Source organism: Bufo bufo, chromosome 4 (assembly GCF_905171765.1).
Source record: "Bufo bufo chromosome 4, aBufBuf1.1, whole genome shotgun sequence".
Classification (NCBI taxonomy): domain Eukaryota; kingdom Metazoa; phylum Chordata; class Amphibia; order Anura; family Bufonidae; genus Bufo; species Bufo bufo.
Window position 1 is genome coordinate 197604391 of NC_053392.1, and position 20258 is coordinate 197624648.

The 20258-nt window shown below is 38.2% G+C and overlaps 1 protein-coding gene across 8 annotated transcripts in view; it reads right to left on the reverse strand.

The window, feature by feature from the left end:
- Positions 1 to 257: 257 nt before the first annotated feature.
- MECOM (MDS1 and EVI1 complex locus) overlaps positions 258 to 20258 on the reverse strand; it is a 604375-nt gene continuing 584374 nt past the window's right edge. For 7 of the 8 annotated variants that reach the window (XM_040428195.1, XM_040428193.1, XM_040428194.1 and 4 more), the window contains 8 exons: positions 18073 to 18099; positions 10377 to 10543; positions 8001 to 8078; positions 7315 to 7484; positions 5788 to 5932; positions 2195 to 2419; positions 1896 to 2085; positions 258 to 1687 (listed from right to left, as the gene is read on the reverse strand). In XM_040428195.1, the coding sequence (XP_040284129.1) occupies positions 1553 to 1687; positions 1896 to 2085; positions 2195 to 2419; positions 5788 to 5932; positions 7315 to 7484; positions 8001 to 8078; positions 10377 to 10543; positions 18073 to 18099 (1137 nt within the window). In that variant the 3' untranslated portion in view covers positions 258 to 1552. Of the gene's footprint in view, positions 1688 to 1895; positions 2086 to 2192; positions 2420 to 5787; positions 5933 to 7314; positions 7485 to 8000; positions 8079 to 10376; positions 10544 to 18072; positions 18100 to 20258 lie in introns of all 8 variants that reach the window. The other variant, XM_040428192.1, reaches the window with a different exon arrangement.

The window sequence follows — 20258 nt, forward strand, 5'->3', positions numbered from 1 at the left end:
CATTGAGTGTAGAGCGAGTCACAGAGATCCACTAAGACAGTATTACATTCAAAATACTTCATATACTAGATTTCTAATTAAAGTAAATCTTTTATCAAGTTGAAATGAAAACACCCTGTTTAAATGACTGGAAAAGGAAAATCTATTAAGTATATTTTTTTCTCTGTACATAATATTTTTCTGAAACACTGTGGATGCAGTTCAAGGGTATGTATTTGGACTTGACTACAAAAGAATCACAATTTCAATGTAATTAAGACTGACCTTCCAACATTGTAGTTCTTTATTTTCATGTATTCACTCCTCCCAAAATAATGTATTGAATGTGTAACAATTACAATTATACAAAACAATTAAAGAAAGTACCTCAATTATTCAAAATGAGATTATAAAAAAAAAATTGGAAAAAAAATTGAAAAAAAAAATTCGGTCCCTCAAAAAGGGAAAAAAAGTTACACTTTTTTTTAAAACAGGATTGGAACACTTCCTTTTACAAAACAGGATTAACAAGAACGTAACACACAAGCTTACAGACAAACAGCATAAAATAACAAATACAATTTTAATCAGGAGAATCATGCTTTCATGAAAGAAATTAAAAGAATTTGTACAAGTGGAAAAAAAAAAAATAAGAACTGAATCTAGTTTCACCTTGAAGAAGTATTGTGTTAGAAAATCCAAAACACAAAAAATCTCCACACACATACATAAATCTGTATCCAGACAATATTGAAATGCATGAGTGCCTTTGACAAAATAAGAAATGTAACAGTGCTATCTGGAGCCAACAATAAAAAAAATGAAATAAATACAAGTATACAAGCAAAAAAAGTCAAAACACTGACATGATTGTCTAAAATTAAAACGTCAACACATTGATTTGGCAAACATTGAACTGTGAGATATATTAGTGGTATCAGCAATGAAATTGGCCTATATTGATCTTCTCTTTGAGTACTGGACATTGCAAAATTCGGAATATACATATAATTGCTTTTCCCCAAAAAACAATTAAGACACATTTAAGGAAAGAACAAATGATTCCCTGTTATTTTCTACATTAAGTGATAATGTACATTTGTAAATAACTACTTCTGTTTCCAAAGTGTTTAAATACATGAAGCTCATGTTATAGAAAATGTCTATAATGAAGCAACTCTTTCTGCCACACTTGTAGTAAATCAGTGTGTATAAAAAATTATTCTGTTTTTTTTTTCTCCTTTTTTTGAGTGCTTGTATATGTGTCAAGATAACACAAAATGAGCTGGAAGACTCATCGTCCACCAAAGTCCAAAGTTTTGATATTTTGTCTTTTTTTGCTCAGGAAATCAGCAGCTGCCTTTGCTGTGCAAAACAAAACAATGAGAATAAATAGTTTTTTTTACTTAAATTACTCAATTTAAGGTCACCGGGATTTGAGATGACCCTGCAGGTAATAAGGCATCCTGCTCTTCAGTCTTTTCTCTATTTTGTTTCCTAAAAAAAAAAAAATCACATCTAGAAGAGCCATGCGAAGTGTTGGACTTGGTCCCATGGAGGTACCCGCAAAATGTCATACATGACTGACTGAGTGGAGAGCAGCAGATTCAGCAGCTGCCCTTGCCATATTGTGCCACATGCTGGTGGAATTGTGGCCTGTTGCATGGATTGGTTCCTGGTCAGACAGGGACAGCATCATTGTATATGCCTTAAATGCAGAGAAAACAATATTAAACAAATGCAAATCAGCTGATATTTAAAATAAACAGTCTTAAAAAGCAGCTTAGAAAAATGGTAAAATGTTACATGTATTAATAGTGCTACTTTTTTTTTTTTTTTTACAAAAACTACCTATATTTATCTATGCCAGCTATGAAGTATCAAAGTATCATAAAAGTAAGTAATCTGCCATTTACCTGGGATTTGCCCTTCTTATAAATTGGCTGTTTTAAGTCTTCTGCCAAATGTGAGGATGTGAAAGTAGAGAGATCATCATGACTGTATTGAGTCTCATCTATTTTCCTCATCTTAAGACTGTCCGTGAAGTGCCTTATGTGATCCAAAGCAGATAGACCAGTTTTGAAATCTTCATCATCATCATCATACCTGTGTAGAACAATGACAGAATTTGTGTGACAAAGGAAGAATTTTAACATTGACCATAAATTTCACTGCTAATGACTGATCATCTAAGAGTCAGAAAGTTCATTCTAACCTGCTGGGCGAGACTTTACAGTGTAATTCAGCTTTACTTGCTTCTTCAAAATCATTGTCATTGCAATTTTCAAGTAGGCTTGAGTTGGGTTCCTTCATCGATTTCCCTGCAATATCACTTTCTTCATCATCTTCATCCAGGATAGTATCATCTTCAATCTCATCATCATCCAGGATATCAGAATTCCGACCAGTCAGCATAATTTTGTCCTGGGCACCATTCATTCTAAAAGAGACATATGAAATACATTACAGTCACATATATGTCCTATTTGTAGGCTCAAAATCATTTGCATTTGGTTATACATACAGCACTGTGCAAAAAGTTTGAGGCAAGCATGGGAAATATGTCACAAAGTAAGAATGCTTTCAAAAATAGAAGTGTTAATAGTTTAAATTTATTTTTCAGCAGGACAATGACCCCAAACATACCCCCAATGTCATTAAGTAGTATCTCCATAATTAAGAAGAACATGGAGGTCTGGAAGTGATGGTTTGGCCCACACAGAACATTGATCTCATCATCAAGTCTATCTATGATTTAAGCAAGCCTACATCAACAGAAAATCTGTGGTTGGTTCTCCAAGTTGTTTGGAACAACCTTCCTGCTGAGTTCCTTCAAAAACCGTGCAAGTATACCTAGAAAAGTTCATGCAGTTTTGAAAGCAAATGGTGGTCACAAATATTTTTGAAAGCATTCTTACTTTCCATAATTTTTCCACACTGGACTGATATTGAAACCGTCTTATATATTCATACATATATGCAGATAGGCAATTTATTTTATTCTGTATGGATGTAGTATAACATAATTCAAGTATAATAGGATTTATCAAGTACAATCAATATTCTTGGATGTTTTCTTTTTACTTTCAAGAAAGAAGCATTCCTTTTTATGTATTTAGCATTAGTATAAACACACATGAATAACATGGATAATTTATAAAATATTTTACTATATTCTCTTGATGAATTGCAGAAGAAAATATTTAGATTACTTCTAAACCTCCTTGCTCTATAATAGCCACAGCACAAAGTAACTTCTGTCAAGTCTACAAAATGGGTCTTTTCTTCTCAGGAAATAATCTATTTACTAAATCATCTGTAACCACATTAGAAATGAGTCAGTAATTCTCCAAATCATGTATCACACTTCCTAGACAATGAGCTTCCTTGGTAAATTAAGACCACTATTCTGGGTCTATTTTTTCTTGTAATCTTTCCTCCCATATACAGTACATCAGCCCCACCAGGAAACAAGAATAATCAGTGTTAAAAAGATTCATGTAAAAAAATAAAAAAGAAAATGATGTATTTATATCAGAAAAACTAAATATGCAATACGTCTGTATGTCTCACACAGGATAATTACTGGCACACCTAAATACCCAGTGACTTCTATCTTTTAGTGGAATATAATGATGGTAGTATCAGACCACCAGTGGAATTCAAAAAGAAAAAAAAAAGACAGCACAGCCAAAATAAATGTGGTAGTTATGCTACATTACATTTCTCATGGATGAATGTTTTATGAACTGGACCTAAAGAAAGGAACGCTTTATGATTGAATAAACAGATTTGCTAATTACATCTCCAAGTTCAGTAATTTACCAGGGATAAAATATCCATCAAGTGCAGTCAGAAGGCAGAATTCTGAAAAGGAAACACTGGCTGACCCTATGACCCTCTCTCTTTATTAACTTCCTGTTTAGAGACATGTTGTAACCAGATGTTAAATGAAAGCCACCAATCAAAACACTTGCTATTGGTAATGTGCAAATACTATAGGTTATAGAATTCTCTTGTATATCAAAATCACAGAAAAAAAGAAAACTTATCCCATGTATACACTGTATATCCGGCTGTATGAATTGGTTGCAACAAATCTGGATTTTCACTGGAGGAGGTGTATTATGAAGTTCTATTGACAAACAATAAAACAGGTTGTGTCTTTTGCATAATTTAGGCTACTTTCACACTAGCGTTTTAGTTTTCCAGTATTGAGATCAGTCATAGGGGCTCAATACCGGAAAAAAAACGCTTACATTTTGTCCCCATTCATTGTCAATGGGTACAAAACTGAACTGAACAGAACGGAGTGCTCCAAAATGTTAACGTTCCGTTAAGTTGCGTTCACATACCGGAGAGCTAACTGCAACATGTTGTAGTTTGCTTTTCGTCCTGGGATGCGGAGCAAGATGTATCCAGCAGGACCCCCAATGCAATGGGGACGGATCCATTTTCTCTGACACAATATGACAATAGTAAACGGACTTTCAGTGGAGTTCATGAGGGATTCGCCCAACCGGATCCGTTCATAATGGATGCAGATGGTTGTAATATCTGTAAGGGAAGCGTTTTTGCTGATCCCTGCCGGATCCAGTAAAAACGCTAGTGTGAAAGTAGCCTAAAGTGTTTAAAAGGCATGGTCCATTGACATTGAAACTCCAATGCTCCTAAACGGTGCCTCATTTAAAAAAAATCTGTCCATGGTCTCAGGAATGGGGCAGGGGTGTGGACACAATGTCAAAGTGGACAGGTCAGGGCATTTTTTAATGGGTCACACAGGTTAGGTGCATTGGAGTTGTCGACTCCTATAATCATGTATTTATGTAAGCATTCTGTTAAATATAATTGTTACTATGCAATGTGGGTGTATGTAAGTAAAGAAAGTGCTCCCAAAATCAAGTTCATCTTTAAAAAAAATGCTACCTATGTCAACTTGTCTAAGCTAGGTCACATTTACATCAGTGTTATGAAATCCAGCAGACTGTTCTGGCAGAGGAACAGCCTGCTGGAGTTCACCATGCCTGGAAAAGGCTGGTAACTGCCGAATATCCATTGGCTACAATGGGATCCGAAGGGATCTGGCCCCATGATGATAGAAAGTGGCCAGACAAAAAGTCATGCATGCACAACTTTTTGTCAAGCCAAAAGCCAGAATTTATTCTGGAAAGCAGAATGTAGTCAATTGGGATTCCACGGTTCCCTGCATTATCAGACTATGCCAGATAAAGCAAACTTTTTAATATCAATGTGAATGTAGTTTAATCTGTAATTGCACATATTCAGATTATGGTTTACAGAAGACAATATTCTGTTTTTCTAAAATAAATCATATCTACAGTATATTTTTGGAGGGGAATACAAATCTTTCAGCATTTTGGTTTTGAAGCCAAAATCTGAACATTCAGGCATAACCAGACTTGCTTGGGGACAGTGAAGAGAACCCTTTTGAACACTCCTTGCTGCCATCCACAGAGCTATGGTGAGCACATTCAAGACAAACAAGCCATATCTAAGTAATCTTCTGAGATCAAATCATCCTCAGAATGCTCATCTAAAACTGAATAGTCTGATGGGCTGAAAGAAATGTGTAAACCAAGTTTGATGGGCTTCATTTATAAACCAAATAATTGGTACAATTATCAATAAATGAGTGCTGTCATACATGACAAGGACATCTGTTTGAGGAGCTTACACCTGTCCATTCAGACATGAACTTCATGTATCTGGTCTGTTGACACCAGTTTATTCTGCACAGCTATTAATCATTATAATGATGCTACAGGTTTATGAACCTGAATATCTTACCTCTCTTCTTGGTTTAAGGGTGAATGCTTGGTATGACTGCTGTTCCCAATAAAATTTCTTATTTCAGTGAAATAGGAATCCTCTTTGTCATCCAAAACGGCACCAGTGCCTTCAGACTCTGAGTGAGGGGATGATGCAGCTGTACCTGGTGGAATAGAAGGAGAGGCACAGCTTTATGCATTGTGTATGGAACATTGGTCTTTTTCTTCAGGCAAACTGAATTTTGGGAATGGTACTCCAGTGCTTGTTTACGGTCATTGAGATCAACATAAGAAATCCATTTGTAAACCTAAATGTCCTATTGTCTGAAAACAGACCCCATCCTGCAGCAACACAAAGTTTAAAACAAACATAATAACAGCACATGTGTATTAAGTATGGGGGCTTAGGAGTTCAAGTTAGAGGGCTTCCCAGCTAAATTGAATTGCTTTCATATTGTGATACTACTTAAAATTGAAGTAGTCTCTTTTCAGAGATGTTTGTTGGTCTCTTCTTGTAGTGATAGCAATACATATGGTTTCCATCAAAACCTAACAGTAAGACCCTTTCCTTTTTTCACATTTTTTCATGTTGCAGGTTTCTTCCCTGAAAACAATTCTAGAAATTTATTAAAAAGGAAAAGACTGTTTGCTACAACATTTGAAATTTAGCTCTGAGGGCCTCCCATTTTTCCTGATCATCTTTGAGAGGACTCCGGATCTTGATTGGCACCTAAAGGACTTTCAGACTGTGAGGAATGAGATTATCTGGTCTGATTAAATCAAGATTGAACTTTTTGGCCTCAGTTTTAAGCATCATGTCTGGAGTAAACTATGCACTGCTCATTACCTGCCCAATACCATCCCTAAATTGAAGCATGGGGGTGGCAGCATCATGTTGTGGGGGTGTTTTTCAGCAGTTAGGACAGAAAGCCTAGTCAGGGTTGAGGGAAACATGAATGGAGCAAAGCGCAGAGATATCCTTAAAGAAAACCTGATACAGAATGCTTTAGACCTCAGACTAGGCTAAAGGGTCACCTTCCAACAAGACAATGATGCTAAGCAAACAGCCAAGACAACATAGGAGTAGATTAGGGACAACTCTGTGAAAGTTCTTGAGTGGCCTAGCCAGAGCCGTGACTTGAACTCAATAGAACATCTCAGGAAAGACATAAAAATGGCTGTCCACTAATGGCCTCAATCCAACCTGGTAGAGCTTCAGAGGCTCTGCAGAGAAGAATAGCAGAAAATTCCCCCAAAGCAGGTGTGAAATCCTTGTGGCATCATGCCCGAGAAGACTGGTGGCTGCAAACGCTGCCAAATGTTCTTCAACTAAGTACCGAGAAAAGGGTCTGATTTATGTCAATGCAGTATTTTAGTTTTTCCTTTTCATAAACTAGCAATAATTTTGAACATTCTGTTTTCACTTTGTCATTATAGGGTATTAATGCAGAATAATGGGGAAAAACATAACAAAAGGTGAAAAAAATTGAAAACGACTGAAGACTTTCTGAATGCATTGTATAGAAAACAGAGAAGTATTGCTTACCAGATATGTTGCCATTCTCATGCTTCTTTAAATGTCTATCCAGGTTGGTTTGCTGACCAAAACATCTATCGCAAAGATGACATTTAAATGGTTTTTCTTTGTTATGAATGTTGCGGACATGTCTCTGGAGATTTGAAGAGATACTGAAGGATCGGTCACAGTATTTGCATCTAAAGTCAAAAGACAGGTATGAGGGTGGAACATTAAATAAAATCAGGCTGGAAAAATTATCTTGCTTAATATGGATCATTCTTATAACTATTGTCTAGACCCTGCTCTTCATATAAATTCCACAATCAAATGAATTCTTATAAAGGGACTCTTTGCCGAATTATCCTAATGACAAAGTATTGACAAAGGTGGTTTACAACCTAAGCCATGAATGAGTAACACGTGTTAGAGGAATGTTTTGTGGCTGACTATAATAAAGAATTTAATATGTACAACAATCCTTTCTCACTTCCATGTTGATGAAAATTCCACCAAACTCATTGAAGCCAGCTCCTCTACAACATCGTTAGAGCTTTACTACATGCATTTAATCTAAACAATATATGTTCACCATATGAGAAAGACAAAAATCAGTCCAAGATAAATGATCAATTAAAACTACAAAAAGCATCTAAACCTGTTGCACTACTGGAATGGAGTTAACAGAAATAGGGCAATGATTAAATATTTCATACCGATAAGGCTGCTCTCCTGTGTGGGTCCGCAGATGACGAGTTAAGTTTGCAGATCTGGGGAAGATTTTTCCACAGTACCTAACAGAATATACAAGGTAGGAAAAAAGTTTTTATTCACTCATTTTATCATTTTATCAATTCATTATTGTTGTATTTACACCTGCCTTCTACTGTGTTCTTATCAGCTTCTCTGACATACTTTTATTTGTTCACAGACCACTATGGCTAGTTTGCCAAACACAAGTTCTTCACTCATCAACATTAAAATAGGTTACCCCACGATTAATGTAAAAAGTGAAAAATCATACATAATCTAGTACATGACAACCGCTTTCTAACAAAGCTAGAATCAGTCCTTTACCTCACATGGGTCCAAAGATCTGCCTATTCATTGCTCCAATTGTTCTATTAGATTTATTTCAAACTGTCAGCTTAAGGCCTATTGCACACGGACGTTTTTTTTTCCCGTTTACTGGCCGTTTTTTTGCGTTCCGTATACGGTCCGTATACGGAACCATTCATTTCAATGGTTCCGCAAAAAAAACGGAATGTACTCCGTATGCATTCCGTTTCCGTATTTCCGTTTTTCCGTTCCGTTTTAACATAGAACATGTCCTATTATTGCCCGCAAATAACAGTCCGTGGCTCCATTCAAGTCAATGGGTCCGCAAAAAAACGGAACACATACGGAAATGCATCCGTATGTCTTCCGTTTCCGTTCCGTTTTTTGCTGAACCATCTATTGAAAATGTTATGCCCAGCCCAATTTTATCTATGTAATTACTGTATACTGTATATGCCATACGGAAAAACGGAACGGAAAAACGGAACAGAAACGGAAACAAAAAACGGAACAACGGATCCGTGAAAAACGGATCGCAAAACACTGAAAAAGCCATACGGTCGTGTGCAATAGGCCTAAGGAGCATGTCCTTTCTCAGAGGGCATGTCCTGTCTGCTGCAGCTAGTTTAAGGATGGAATTGAGCATGTGCTACCATCTCAGTGAGTAGGACAGAGGAATTAGAAAAAGAGCAAACAGCAGGTGGAGCTATACAGATAGCTACTGAGTTATTCAATTAAATCTATAATACATTTTTAATTATGTGCAATTACAAAAGTATTAAGATCCAGGTGCTGGCCTGAAAACTGTAGAATATTATTCATGGGACAACCATTTTAAGTCATCAGCACTTATGGTAGTCTATCTCCTCTCCCACCCCACCCCCACCCACCACAGCCCATGATATTAACTACCATGGTATTGATCACCATTCCTCAATATATGTATACATTTTCAAGGTTCTTTTTAATTTTAATCAAATTTTTCATGTACTATATGGAAAGGAGCAATTAATTTTTAAGTTTATAGTCTCCTATTAATTAAAGACGAGGTATGTTTTTAACATGGCCATTTCCAACCATCTCTTCAGTCCACACTTTAGACAATGACCACTCAATTTGTCCCTTCAACCCGTCACTAGAGATGAGCTGATCTTTAAAAATGTTAATCTCCATTGTTTCTCCGAAATGTAAATACTTCTAATGTGTTGCTACTCTTGAACATTGCAAGACCCATTCCCACCCCCCACCCAAGTCTAATGCACCAGAACCAAAACTTTTGATATGAAACCTCATTAGACTGCCATTTGTTGGTTCATCATAATGTATTATTTAACTTTTCTACTTCCCATTTTTAAGATCTCATTCAGACAAACATATTGTACAGATGTTTTACTGCCCAGTTTGCAGTTGGAACAAGCACCCGACCTCACAAATGTGCTACTGAACTATACTTATACCAATTGTCACACAGTGAGGGGTTTGGTCTGGGAAAACAGGTATTTTCCTCCCAGCATGTGCTGCTGGGCTAATTTACAGCCAGGTGAGGTCAAATACCAGACCGGATTTTAAATGCCAGTCCAGGTTTTGGCAGCACCTGGCTGTCCTTAAATAGGCAGCTGGGCTCAGAAGCCATGTCTCTGTGTTGGGATCTGGGAGCCTTGTGTCTGGATGAAGGCTTGCTACCTGTTTGGCGTGAAAACAGGTTGGTGCTGCTATCAGCAAGGACTCTTTGAGGTAGATATGCCGCATGGTGTGAATTACCACCAACACCTCAAGGTGACTTTATGTTTGAATATGACTGCTTGTTTTGTCACTTGCCTGTTGTTGCCTCTATACTGCATCCGCTAATGCTGTCTACCAGAGCGATTCCCCACACAATGTAGAAATCTATGCTGCTTTAAGTTTGGGTTAGTAAAACTGCTGCGAGTCCAAATGTTACATATGGACAACCACAAGGACAACATGCCTATCTAATTGAGATCTGAAATAAAGAATTTCTTTAGTGGACAATTTCCATAGTCTATATCATGTACCTGCAGGTATATCGTTCTTTGCCTTTTCGAAGAATATTTTCTGGCAGGGCAGCTGGTGATGTTCGAAAATTGAACATGGAAGGAACTGACTGTATCAGCTCACTGGACTCCGGTTTAAGGGCATTGAAGCTTTCCAACTTTTCAGCCATATTTTCTATTGCCGACATCTGCAAAAAACAGCAAATTTACAATTGAGGGAACTTCAAAACATACAGTTAATATTTAGTAAATCATACAAATTTGAAAGCTTAGCACCAGAGGGAAAAAATCAAATACATATTTTCATCATTAACTTGAGCATTCTATTAAAATGAAACACAGACCTGCAACCATTTTATAGAATCCTAAGCTTCACTTAAATGTGTGTCTATATTCAGCATGCATTAGTATAATAATACATGTGAACAGAACAATAGCAAAGTCGTACTACAGTAATATAAAAACCTCTTCAAAACCCGCCTTCCATACTGAAAATATCTTTTCTTTATGACTCAAATACAATAAAAAATTGTGTTTCTACAATATAATATAACATATATTTATACCCAAACGCAATAAATAAAAAAAAAGTTGAAAAGAAACTCAGACACCCAATTAAGTTTTCCGGTACGTCAGCATTTATTTCTCTATGGCCTTGATAAGATATATTTTATGTTTAACAACCATTTATGTAACTGTCTGGGTGCCAGTTCATTTTCTTTCCACACAGGTGGTCTGTTGAATATCAGATGTATCCCGAAATATCATTAACAAGACAAAACCTCCATCTGCTTTGACTTGTCCATAAAATGCTATATAATGATAGATTCCATATTGAAAAAAATCATTCAGGAAATGTGTTTTGTTCTGAATAGAACTCACTGTGTATTGTGGGGACAACAGAGCACATGCTTTCAGGCCCAAGTATAATATAAAACAACTTGAAGCAGTTGCTGCAGGCTTACTGTAAGTACACGTAGCCAGGGGCGTAGCTAGAAATGCATGGGCCCCATAGCAAAAAAAAATTTATGGACCCCCCCCCCTCCGTGCCATCCACAGATCCCCCTCCCCTAAACAGTGCCATCCACAGATCCCCCCTCCCCTAAACAGTGCCATCCACAGATCCCCCCTCCCCTAAACAGTGCCATCCACAGATCCCCCCTCCCCTAAACAGTGCCATCCACAGATCCCCCCTCCCCTAAACAGTGCCATCCACAGATCCCCCCTCCCCTAAACAGTGCCATCCACAGATCCCCCCTCCCCTAAACAGTGCCATCCACAGATCCCCCTCCCCTAAACAGTGCCATCCACAGATCCCCCCTCCCCTAAACAGTGCCATCCACAGATCCCCCCTCCCCTAAACAGTGCCATCCACAGATCCCCCCTCCCCTAAACAGTGCCATCCACAGATCCCCCCTCCCCTAAACAGTGCCATCCACAGATCCCCCCTCCCCTAAACAGTGCCATCCACAGATCTCCCCTCCCCTAAACAGTGCCATCCACAGATCTCCCCCCTAAACAGTGCCATCCACAGATCTCCCCCCTAAACAGTGCCATCCACAGATCCCCCCCTCCCCTAAAGAGTGCCATGATGGCACTGTTTAGGGGAGGGGGGATCTGTGGATGGCACTGTTTAGGGGAGGGGGGATCTGTGGATGGCACTGTAGGGGGATCTGTGGATGGCACTACCATCCACAGATCCCCCTACAGTGCCATCCACAGATAGCCCTCCCCGACCCTCACAGCAGTATATTTATAAACGAATCAGTAACTACTTTAACTTTAATCATTGCTCATTGCTGAGCTCTTTACTTGGATTATTTGGATATCTTATTTTGTCTTAGCTCCGGTAATAGCAGGCAGTGCGGGGGGCGGCGCTCACTCACTGACGTCACGCGCCTGCTCCTCCCACTAGGCGGCGCAGGCGCGTGACGTCAGTGAGTGAGCGCCGCCCCCCGCACTGCCTGCTATTACCGGAGCTAAGACAAAGTAAGATATCCAAATAATCCAAGTAAAGAGCTCAGCAATGATTAAAGTTAAAGTAGTTACTGATTAGTTTATAAATATACTGCTGTGAGCGGCGTGGCCCTGTATATTCTAACCCCCAGGCAAGCGTCTCTGTCACCATGGGAACGCCTGCGACCCCTATACCCCTATAGCTACACCACTGCACGTAGCACACATGAATTTAAACGGGGTTGTCCAGTGACATCACACCGACAACACGTCTGCTCAGCCAAACACTAGTCTATTCTCCTTACTGAAGGGCTGCACCAGTCACATGCTATTGACATGACATCACCGCTGCAGCTGGGTAAGCAAAGCCCACCAGGGACGACCAGAACACCAACCGTGGATCTACCAGGTAAGTACTGATAACTTATTTTTTATTGCAGGCTTTTGTTTAAAGGCAATGATTGTTTGTACTTTTGAGAGTGCTTACATCTAAGGCAGGGTTTCTCAACTCCTGTCCTTGGGACCCACCTACTGGTCAGGATTTGAGAATATCCCACAGAATGAATACCTGTGGTAAGTCCTGATGCATGGACACTAATTATATCACCTGCTCAATACTAAGGAAATCCTGAAAACATGACTGGTAGGTGGGTCCCGAGGACCGGAGTTGAGAAACCCTGATCTAAAAGGTATACTGCAGCTGCAAGAGCTCTGCTTATCCAGTCTGGTGCCAACAAATCATCATTCTCATTTGTTCATCTCGTATGTTCTATCCTTCCTGCTCACTTGAGGAAACCGTGTCAAACTTGGGGTGATTCAGTTTGGGAAAAAAAAGATGGCTTAGAAGGGACCTAATAACTATGTACAAAGTATTAACAGACCAAAATCTATCTAATGATCTCTTTATACCTAGGTTTGTAAGCATGACAAGTAGGCATCTATTACCTTTAGAAGGTTTTTTTTCTCATTGTAATTCTTAGAGACAGTTCAAATGCGGTTTGGCCACACCTCAAGTGTAATAATATTACAGGATACTAGATTACTGGAGATGGGTCATTGGTCCCGAGATTTATTCAGATTGGAAAATTCTGGAGCAATTTTCCTCGAATTTTCAGGCAGTCTGCACCCACTTTAGTCTGCCTCTCTTGACCAACACCTTAAGATTATAAGTTAGACTTGATGGTCTTGTTTTTACTAATTAAAAATATGACTGCGCCTTAGACTTGCATCTAGTTCCCCCAATAGAAATGCCTCAGTTATAATTGTAAGAGCATTTTGTTTTTACAGTGCAGAAACTGCAAGTTTCAAAGTACAGATGAAGAAAGGAGTTTGATATTGAAAAGTAAACCTCTGGGCTTAACTCAATGATACATCCCAGTGCACAAGACAAACAGTTCAATTAAGTATTCGACCCTGCTACATCTGTATCTGGGATAGTAACCACATATTTGTTTTACATACAAAACAACTGCATCTGAAGCTCTGTTTTATATTGAGCCAACCGATCTACCTTTCCAGCTGTTTATAGAGCAACACTACATGCTTTATTGCAAGCTTTAAATGCTTTAATTTATCTAAAATTATGATTGGCGGCCTTCTACAAATGTTGGGAGTTTGGCCCCATCTTGTAGGGTAACTTGAAGTTCCTGGGTCCCAATGCAAATATCTATAAGAAGACCCCCCACGTACTATGTGTAACTTATAGTAGTAGACTGCTTATATCTAAAAGAAGGCCTTCTCTGGACTTCAGGCCCAGAAGTGACTAACCTCTGCGCCTCCTAAAGCTATACAAATGCCAACCATTACTGATACTTTATTATGGTATAGTTAGATCTTAAGAATACATTTAAGATATTTTTGTATATGATATTCTTTGTTTTTCCTCCAATGACCTCCAGGCTTTCCCTCGCGTTCCAATCTTGGAGATTCTAATGGTGGATACAAATTGCAGTGTACAGAATACCATTGCCAATTTGCTGGGTGTCTTTCAGACGCAGAGCAGGAAAAAAAAAATTCTCCAAGGAAAGTCAAGATGCATTTACTTGTCATGCAACAAATACAAAAGGCTTGGGATGCAGTGAGGGCTGCAGGCTCACATAGGTTTGATTCATAATCATTCTGCTGCTAAAACATTTTCCACAGATTCTTATGGACAGCACATTTGTCAACATGAAGGATCTTGACACCTACTGATCACAGGGCAGACAGCTTTGTAATGTTACCGCCGATCTCATAGTAGGTAATTCCATCCCTGCAGAGCAATGCCATTATCTAACGCAAGCATCTGGAGAATTAGCATTTCTGTTTTTTATTTATTAAAAAATAAATTTTTTATCACATGCCATCTGAATCCTGCAGCTTTTAATCTCCCCGGACTGTCCGGGGTAAGAAATCAATTTCAGATTTGCGTAACTGCACCAGGAAAATGTTTTGTGAATGATAAATGACCTGCGGCCTTTGGGCTGATTAGCAGTGACAGCAACGCACAGAGGTTATGATAGCACCTTTAATAGTTAGGAATAATAAGTACCCCCTAAAGATAATAAATATCATTTATTTATATCCCTTTAATATTCGGGTTAGTTCCATTATCTAGAGGCATTAAATCACTTGACATTTTTGTGTGGCGAGATACTTTAGAATCCGAGCCCATTTACATGGAAAATGGCACACAAAGCCTATTACTGTAATATCTATTCATAGCTGCGAGCCATGTTCAGAACCAATTTATTTTCAATTATTAGCATTACATATGAGGAGGTTCAGAGGAACAGACTCTAGTCTTGTAAGTAGAGCATTGACCTCCCATGCGGACATGTACTAGACCTTGTCTGAGCGTAATTAATGTAATCAGCCCGCCATCCCTTAGAAATATCACATTATTCCAGACATCTAAAAGTGTCTGAAAACGATGTGTAGCAAGAGTTAATGCTCGGCTATGCCCCGGGACCATAACCACTTCCTGCAAAGCTTTGTAGACTGAAATCAAATCTGCATTTTAAAACAAAGCTTCTAGAAGTCATGGTGTTATGTTACAAATTATATGGATAATATATTCCAATCAATATCAACCACTTAGGTAAATGACACGCTTTATGTATGTAGGGTTATGTACATGGGGGAACACACTCCTCTCTGTGTAGAGATATTTTTCAGGTTCACTGTAGCTCAGAAATAATTCAAGAACAGGAGTGCTGGATACAATTTTCTTTGCAGGAGAATGAGGTCTGGATGGCATAGTCCATTTGACTGAATAATAACAACAAAGTAGCCATTGTACTGCCAAGTGACTTTTTAAAGGGGATGTCCAGAACTTATAAAAAATAAAAAGGACTATAATTGGGCATTGTAAGGGGAAAAAAAAGGAAAATAGCTAATATTCACTAGGTAAATTGCATGCCGCTCTAGCACTTATGCTCTAGTGGTCCCTTCTAGTCTTGGTTTACTTTGCTAGAAGAACAATGTGGGTCATTTATTAAGACTGGCGTTTAAGATGCCGGTCTTAATAATCCCTGTAGCGGGCCTCTACATAACTTTGGCGTATCCACCGCCGGTCTAAATGTACACCAGCTTAATTGCTGGCTTAAATTTAGACCATTTTTTATGCCTAAAACAGGCGTAGAAAATGATGAATGAGATGAGGCTGCCGTTCCATCCCCTTCCCCGCCCATGCCATGCGCTGCCCACTTTTTTAGAACTGGCCTGGGGAAAGTCGCAGATTGCCCCAATAAATACTCCTAATATAGGCATATTTCTGATAGTAAATTACCCCAATGTGTTGTACATCCAAATTCTGGAGAGATTATATCTCCTTATGGAGTGCACCTAAAAAGCATGAGGAGTCTTATAGGCCAGGCAACACTCCTCTGGAATTTTGGGAAGAGGCTATGCAGATGAGCTCAGCATGCTCTGCCTCTAATGCCACCAGATGTAAGGCAGCTATCCGTGAAGTCAGTTTTCGACCTTTTAAGCAGGCCTTGAGACATGACTTGGATAATATTTAAGCCAGCAGCTCATCAGCAGAGAGCCGTTTCAGGGTGATTGCACCTCAGCCTCTCACCCAGTTAAGCCAGTACCCCCTGCTGTGCACTATTGAGGGTACATCACCTAAAAAGAGCCAAGAGGCAAGTCATGTCTCAAGGCCTGTTTAAAGGGTCGAACACTGACTTATAGGATAGCTGCCTTACATCTGGTGGCATTAGAGGCAAAGCTTGCCAAGAGCTCATTTTCACACCCTCTCCACTGACCTCAGTGGTCATGTGTCGTACATGCAGGAATCACGGCTCGAGTGAAAGGCTGCAGCAGTCACATTAATGTACAATACATCATTGCTGCAAAAAAAAAAAGTAAAACACCATTGGACCTGGAGTGCCACGGGATTTACAAGGTGTGTAATAGTATTTTATTATTGCTTTTGGTCAATTTTTAAAGAATAGCAACAATCTGAACAGATTCTTGTGGGCTGCCTATTCTCTGCTGCCTAAAAGATGTGATACACTGTCCAGTCATTTGCAGTGCAGTTGGTTGCTCATACACTGTAATTTAAAGCGTAGCTAACCTTTCAACTGAGTTTGTTGAAAGGTTAGCTACGCTTTAAATTAAGCAGATGCATTATCTCTAAAGATCATAGTATTTATGTGATAGTCTAGAAAGCCAAAACGGTCCTTCCTTTTATTGGGTGTTACTATCACCTGACTTGACATAATTGAAATATGAGACTTCTTTCTTCTAGATATGCCAGGCAAAGCAGCCAATCACAATAAATACTTGGCCAGAAGAAGCTATATACTTTGACCACATGGACTAGTATACAAAGCTACAAGAATGACTTTATGGTCCATGTTTCCAGAAGTTGTTCCCTCGAATATATAATTCAATGGTGGGCTCACAAAACAGTAGATATGCTGCTTCTTAAATTAGAAATACAAAAATACAAAAAATGATATACATTTTCTGAATGAGCTTATTACAATGCATACTTTTAATCGTGGGAACCTCCGTTTTATACTAATGCCATCAATAGGGGAAATCTTAGAATCGTGATGCTTGCAGCGCTGCTGGTTATAAAACATTTATTTATTGTGATGATTTATCAAGAAGACATGTACGACTTAATTTATGAGTGCTGCAATGTTTTCAAAGGAGTAAAGTTCAGCCGAGGGGTCATTTACTGACCAACAGTGATTCATTGCCTTCTCGATATTTAAGATAATAACATAATAGATATGACTTTTCCATTAGGAGATCACCTAAAATTAACTCTGGACAAAGGAACTATTAATAAACCACTGGAATTCTTGAAGACCATTCATATTTTTGAACACGGAAAACTGTAGACTAATTTATTACTATTGTTTTTTTTAAACTTATTTTATATATTTTCATAATTTTGTAACTTGAATAGACATAAAAGAATTATTAAAAATGTACAGCAACAACCTCTGTTGAACTAGTCATTGTTTTCTAAGGAAAAAAAATGGCAGAGCAGGTTGATTGAGGAGTTGCGCTCTACACAACTGTCAAGCTCTGCTCTGCCTATTCTTCGTGGCACAGTCACACATGTGAGAATAGTATGACTGCCACAGATATAAATACATTGAGAAATCTACAAAATTGTGTTTCATGTTTTAAATAGAGAAACAACATACTTTAATAGCAAACTACTGTATCTTCAATTACTTAATAGATTCCACCTTCTGCAATCATTATATTGAAGACACACTATGTACATTCAGAATTATAGATGTAGCATAGTACTTACCCAGGTTCTCTGATCAGGCAATGGGAACTGTTGAAATAATAAAGGAGATCATTGAGTTCCTAATCTATAAAAGTCTGGAAATTCATAGAATTTAGGAGATCACCACCATTTATGGCAAGAACTGAAGAGCAAATATAGCAGAAATCCTGTACGCAACTAAACAAAAGAGATTGAAGCAAAAAAGTAAGCAATGGAGGATGTGGCATGTGATTTGGCAGGAAATTCTACAACTTGTGCCAAAATCCTACAAAAGTCAATACTATGTTGTATCAGTAAGGATTTGCACATGACTTTGGTGCAGTTTTTTTTAACCAAAGTTAGAAGTGGATAAAGAAAGAATAAAATCATATGAAGGAAAGACTGATACTACACTAATCTTCCCTATTCTATATTTTCCAATCCTGGTATTGAAAACATCAAAACTGAAGGTATGAATCCAGCTTAAAGACTTTGTGAAATGGTACTTGACTGTAGCATCCTTAAAATAAGCCTTCATCTCCACTACTGCCACAAATAAAGTAGCCTCATGAACTGGAAAAATTGATTGACATCTAATAGTAGATTCAGTGTTTCCCTATACATGGAACATTTTCATGTCTCAAAGGATCTTAGATACTCTGGCTTGACCAAGACACAAGAGAACATCTCACACTACATCACATAAACGACTATTCGTAATCTGAAGATATTTTGGGCTGTGAAACCATTTCCCAGAATATACATAACAAATCATGTGCCAAGTTAAATAATAGAGCTTCAGAAGCCTAGCAAAAATACCAATGTGTAAATATATAGGAATGGCAAATATGATAAAACCCCAAAGGCAGATTCCATGTATAAAAATTATGAACAAGTCTGAAATAAATAGTGAAGTAGTTGGTAATTTGGCTACCTACTATTTCTCGATCTACCTTCTGTCTGTCTATCCATCTATCTATGTCCATTTCCTGGCTAGGAAATCAATCAATCCCACATGAGTCCATCAAGTTCCACCAAGGGATAGGTGGGATGTGAATTTTGTAAAAAGGGGAGTGAGACCCAGACTTCTACACATATTCATAAGCATTAATGTTATTTAATTTTAAGAATTCTTCTAAGCCCTTTTTAAAAACTATACACTGTTCCTGTTGTGACCACGTCCTGAGATAGTCTATTCCACAGATTCACAGTTCTTACAGTAAAGAAGCCTTGATGCCTCTGGAGACTAAACTTTTTGTTCTCCAGTCACAGACATGGAACAGATTTTCACCATATTTTTTTTATGGCCCATTTATATATGTTAATCATGTCTCCCCTTAGACGTCTCCTTTCAAGACTAAATTAATTTAATTCTTTTAATCCTTTCCTCATAACTAAGACCCTCCATGCACCTTATCAGTTTAGTCGCTCTCCTTTGTACTCTTTCTAGCTCCAGGGCATACTTTTTAAGGACTGGTGCCCAGAACTGAACTGCATATTCCAGATGAGGCTGAACTGAAGATTTGTAAGGAAATAATATTACATCTCTGTCTTGCGAGTCAATGTCTATTTTAATACAGGACAATAATCTCAAATCTATGTTTCTAAATATTTGATATCTACGTATCTATCTATCTATCTCATATCTAGCTCTGTCTATCACCATAACATTAGCAGGTCTCTTCCTTTTGAATGACTGCATTCTTGGACTTAAACCAAATACACTTTTAAAACTGTCCTTGCAAGAGCACTGCAATATCACACTATTAGGTTAATACATTTTCTCCTGGCAAATGAAGCTGATGCATGTACTCCCCGGTGGAGAAAAGCCTCTTTGTTTGGAAGAATGAGGGCACCTGTTTGCAGATGTCAATACATTACACTAATTAGAGAGGAGCCATAACTCACTTTCTATGTTATTCATGGCCTCCTCAGCTGTGTCTTTTGAATCCATAAAGGTAACATTTGCTGATGAACCGCTGCTGATTCAGGCAACTCATATTTCAAAACAATCTCATATGCTTCACACTTTGTATTGACTTCTCCATCCATTAGATAGTCCTTAGTCAATCAACTTGTTAAAGAGGACCTGTCACCTCTCCTGACATGTCTGTTGTAGTACCTACTTGCATTATCCATGCAATAACCACTCTGGAGCAACTTTTCATATAAAACTCTGTTGTGCTGTAGCTCTAGTATTCCTACTAAAACTTCATGAATAAATTGAC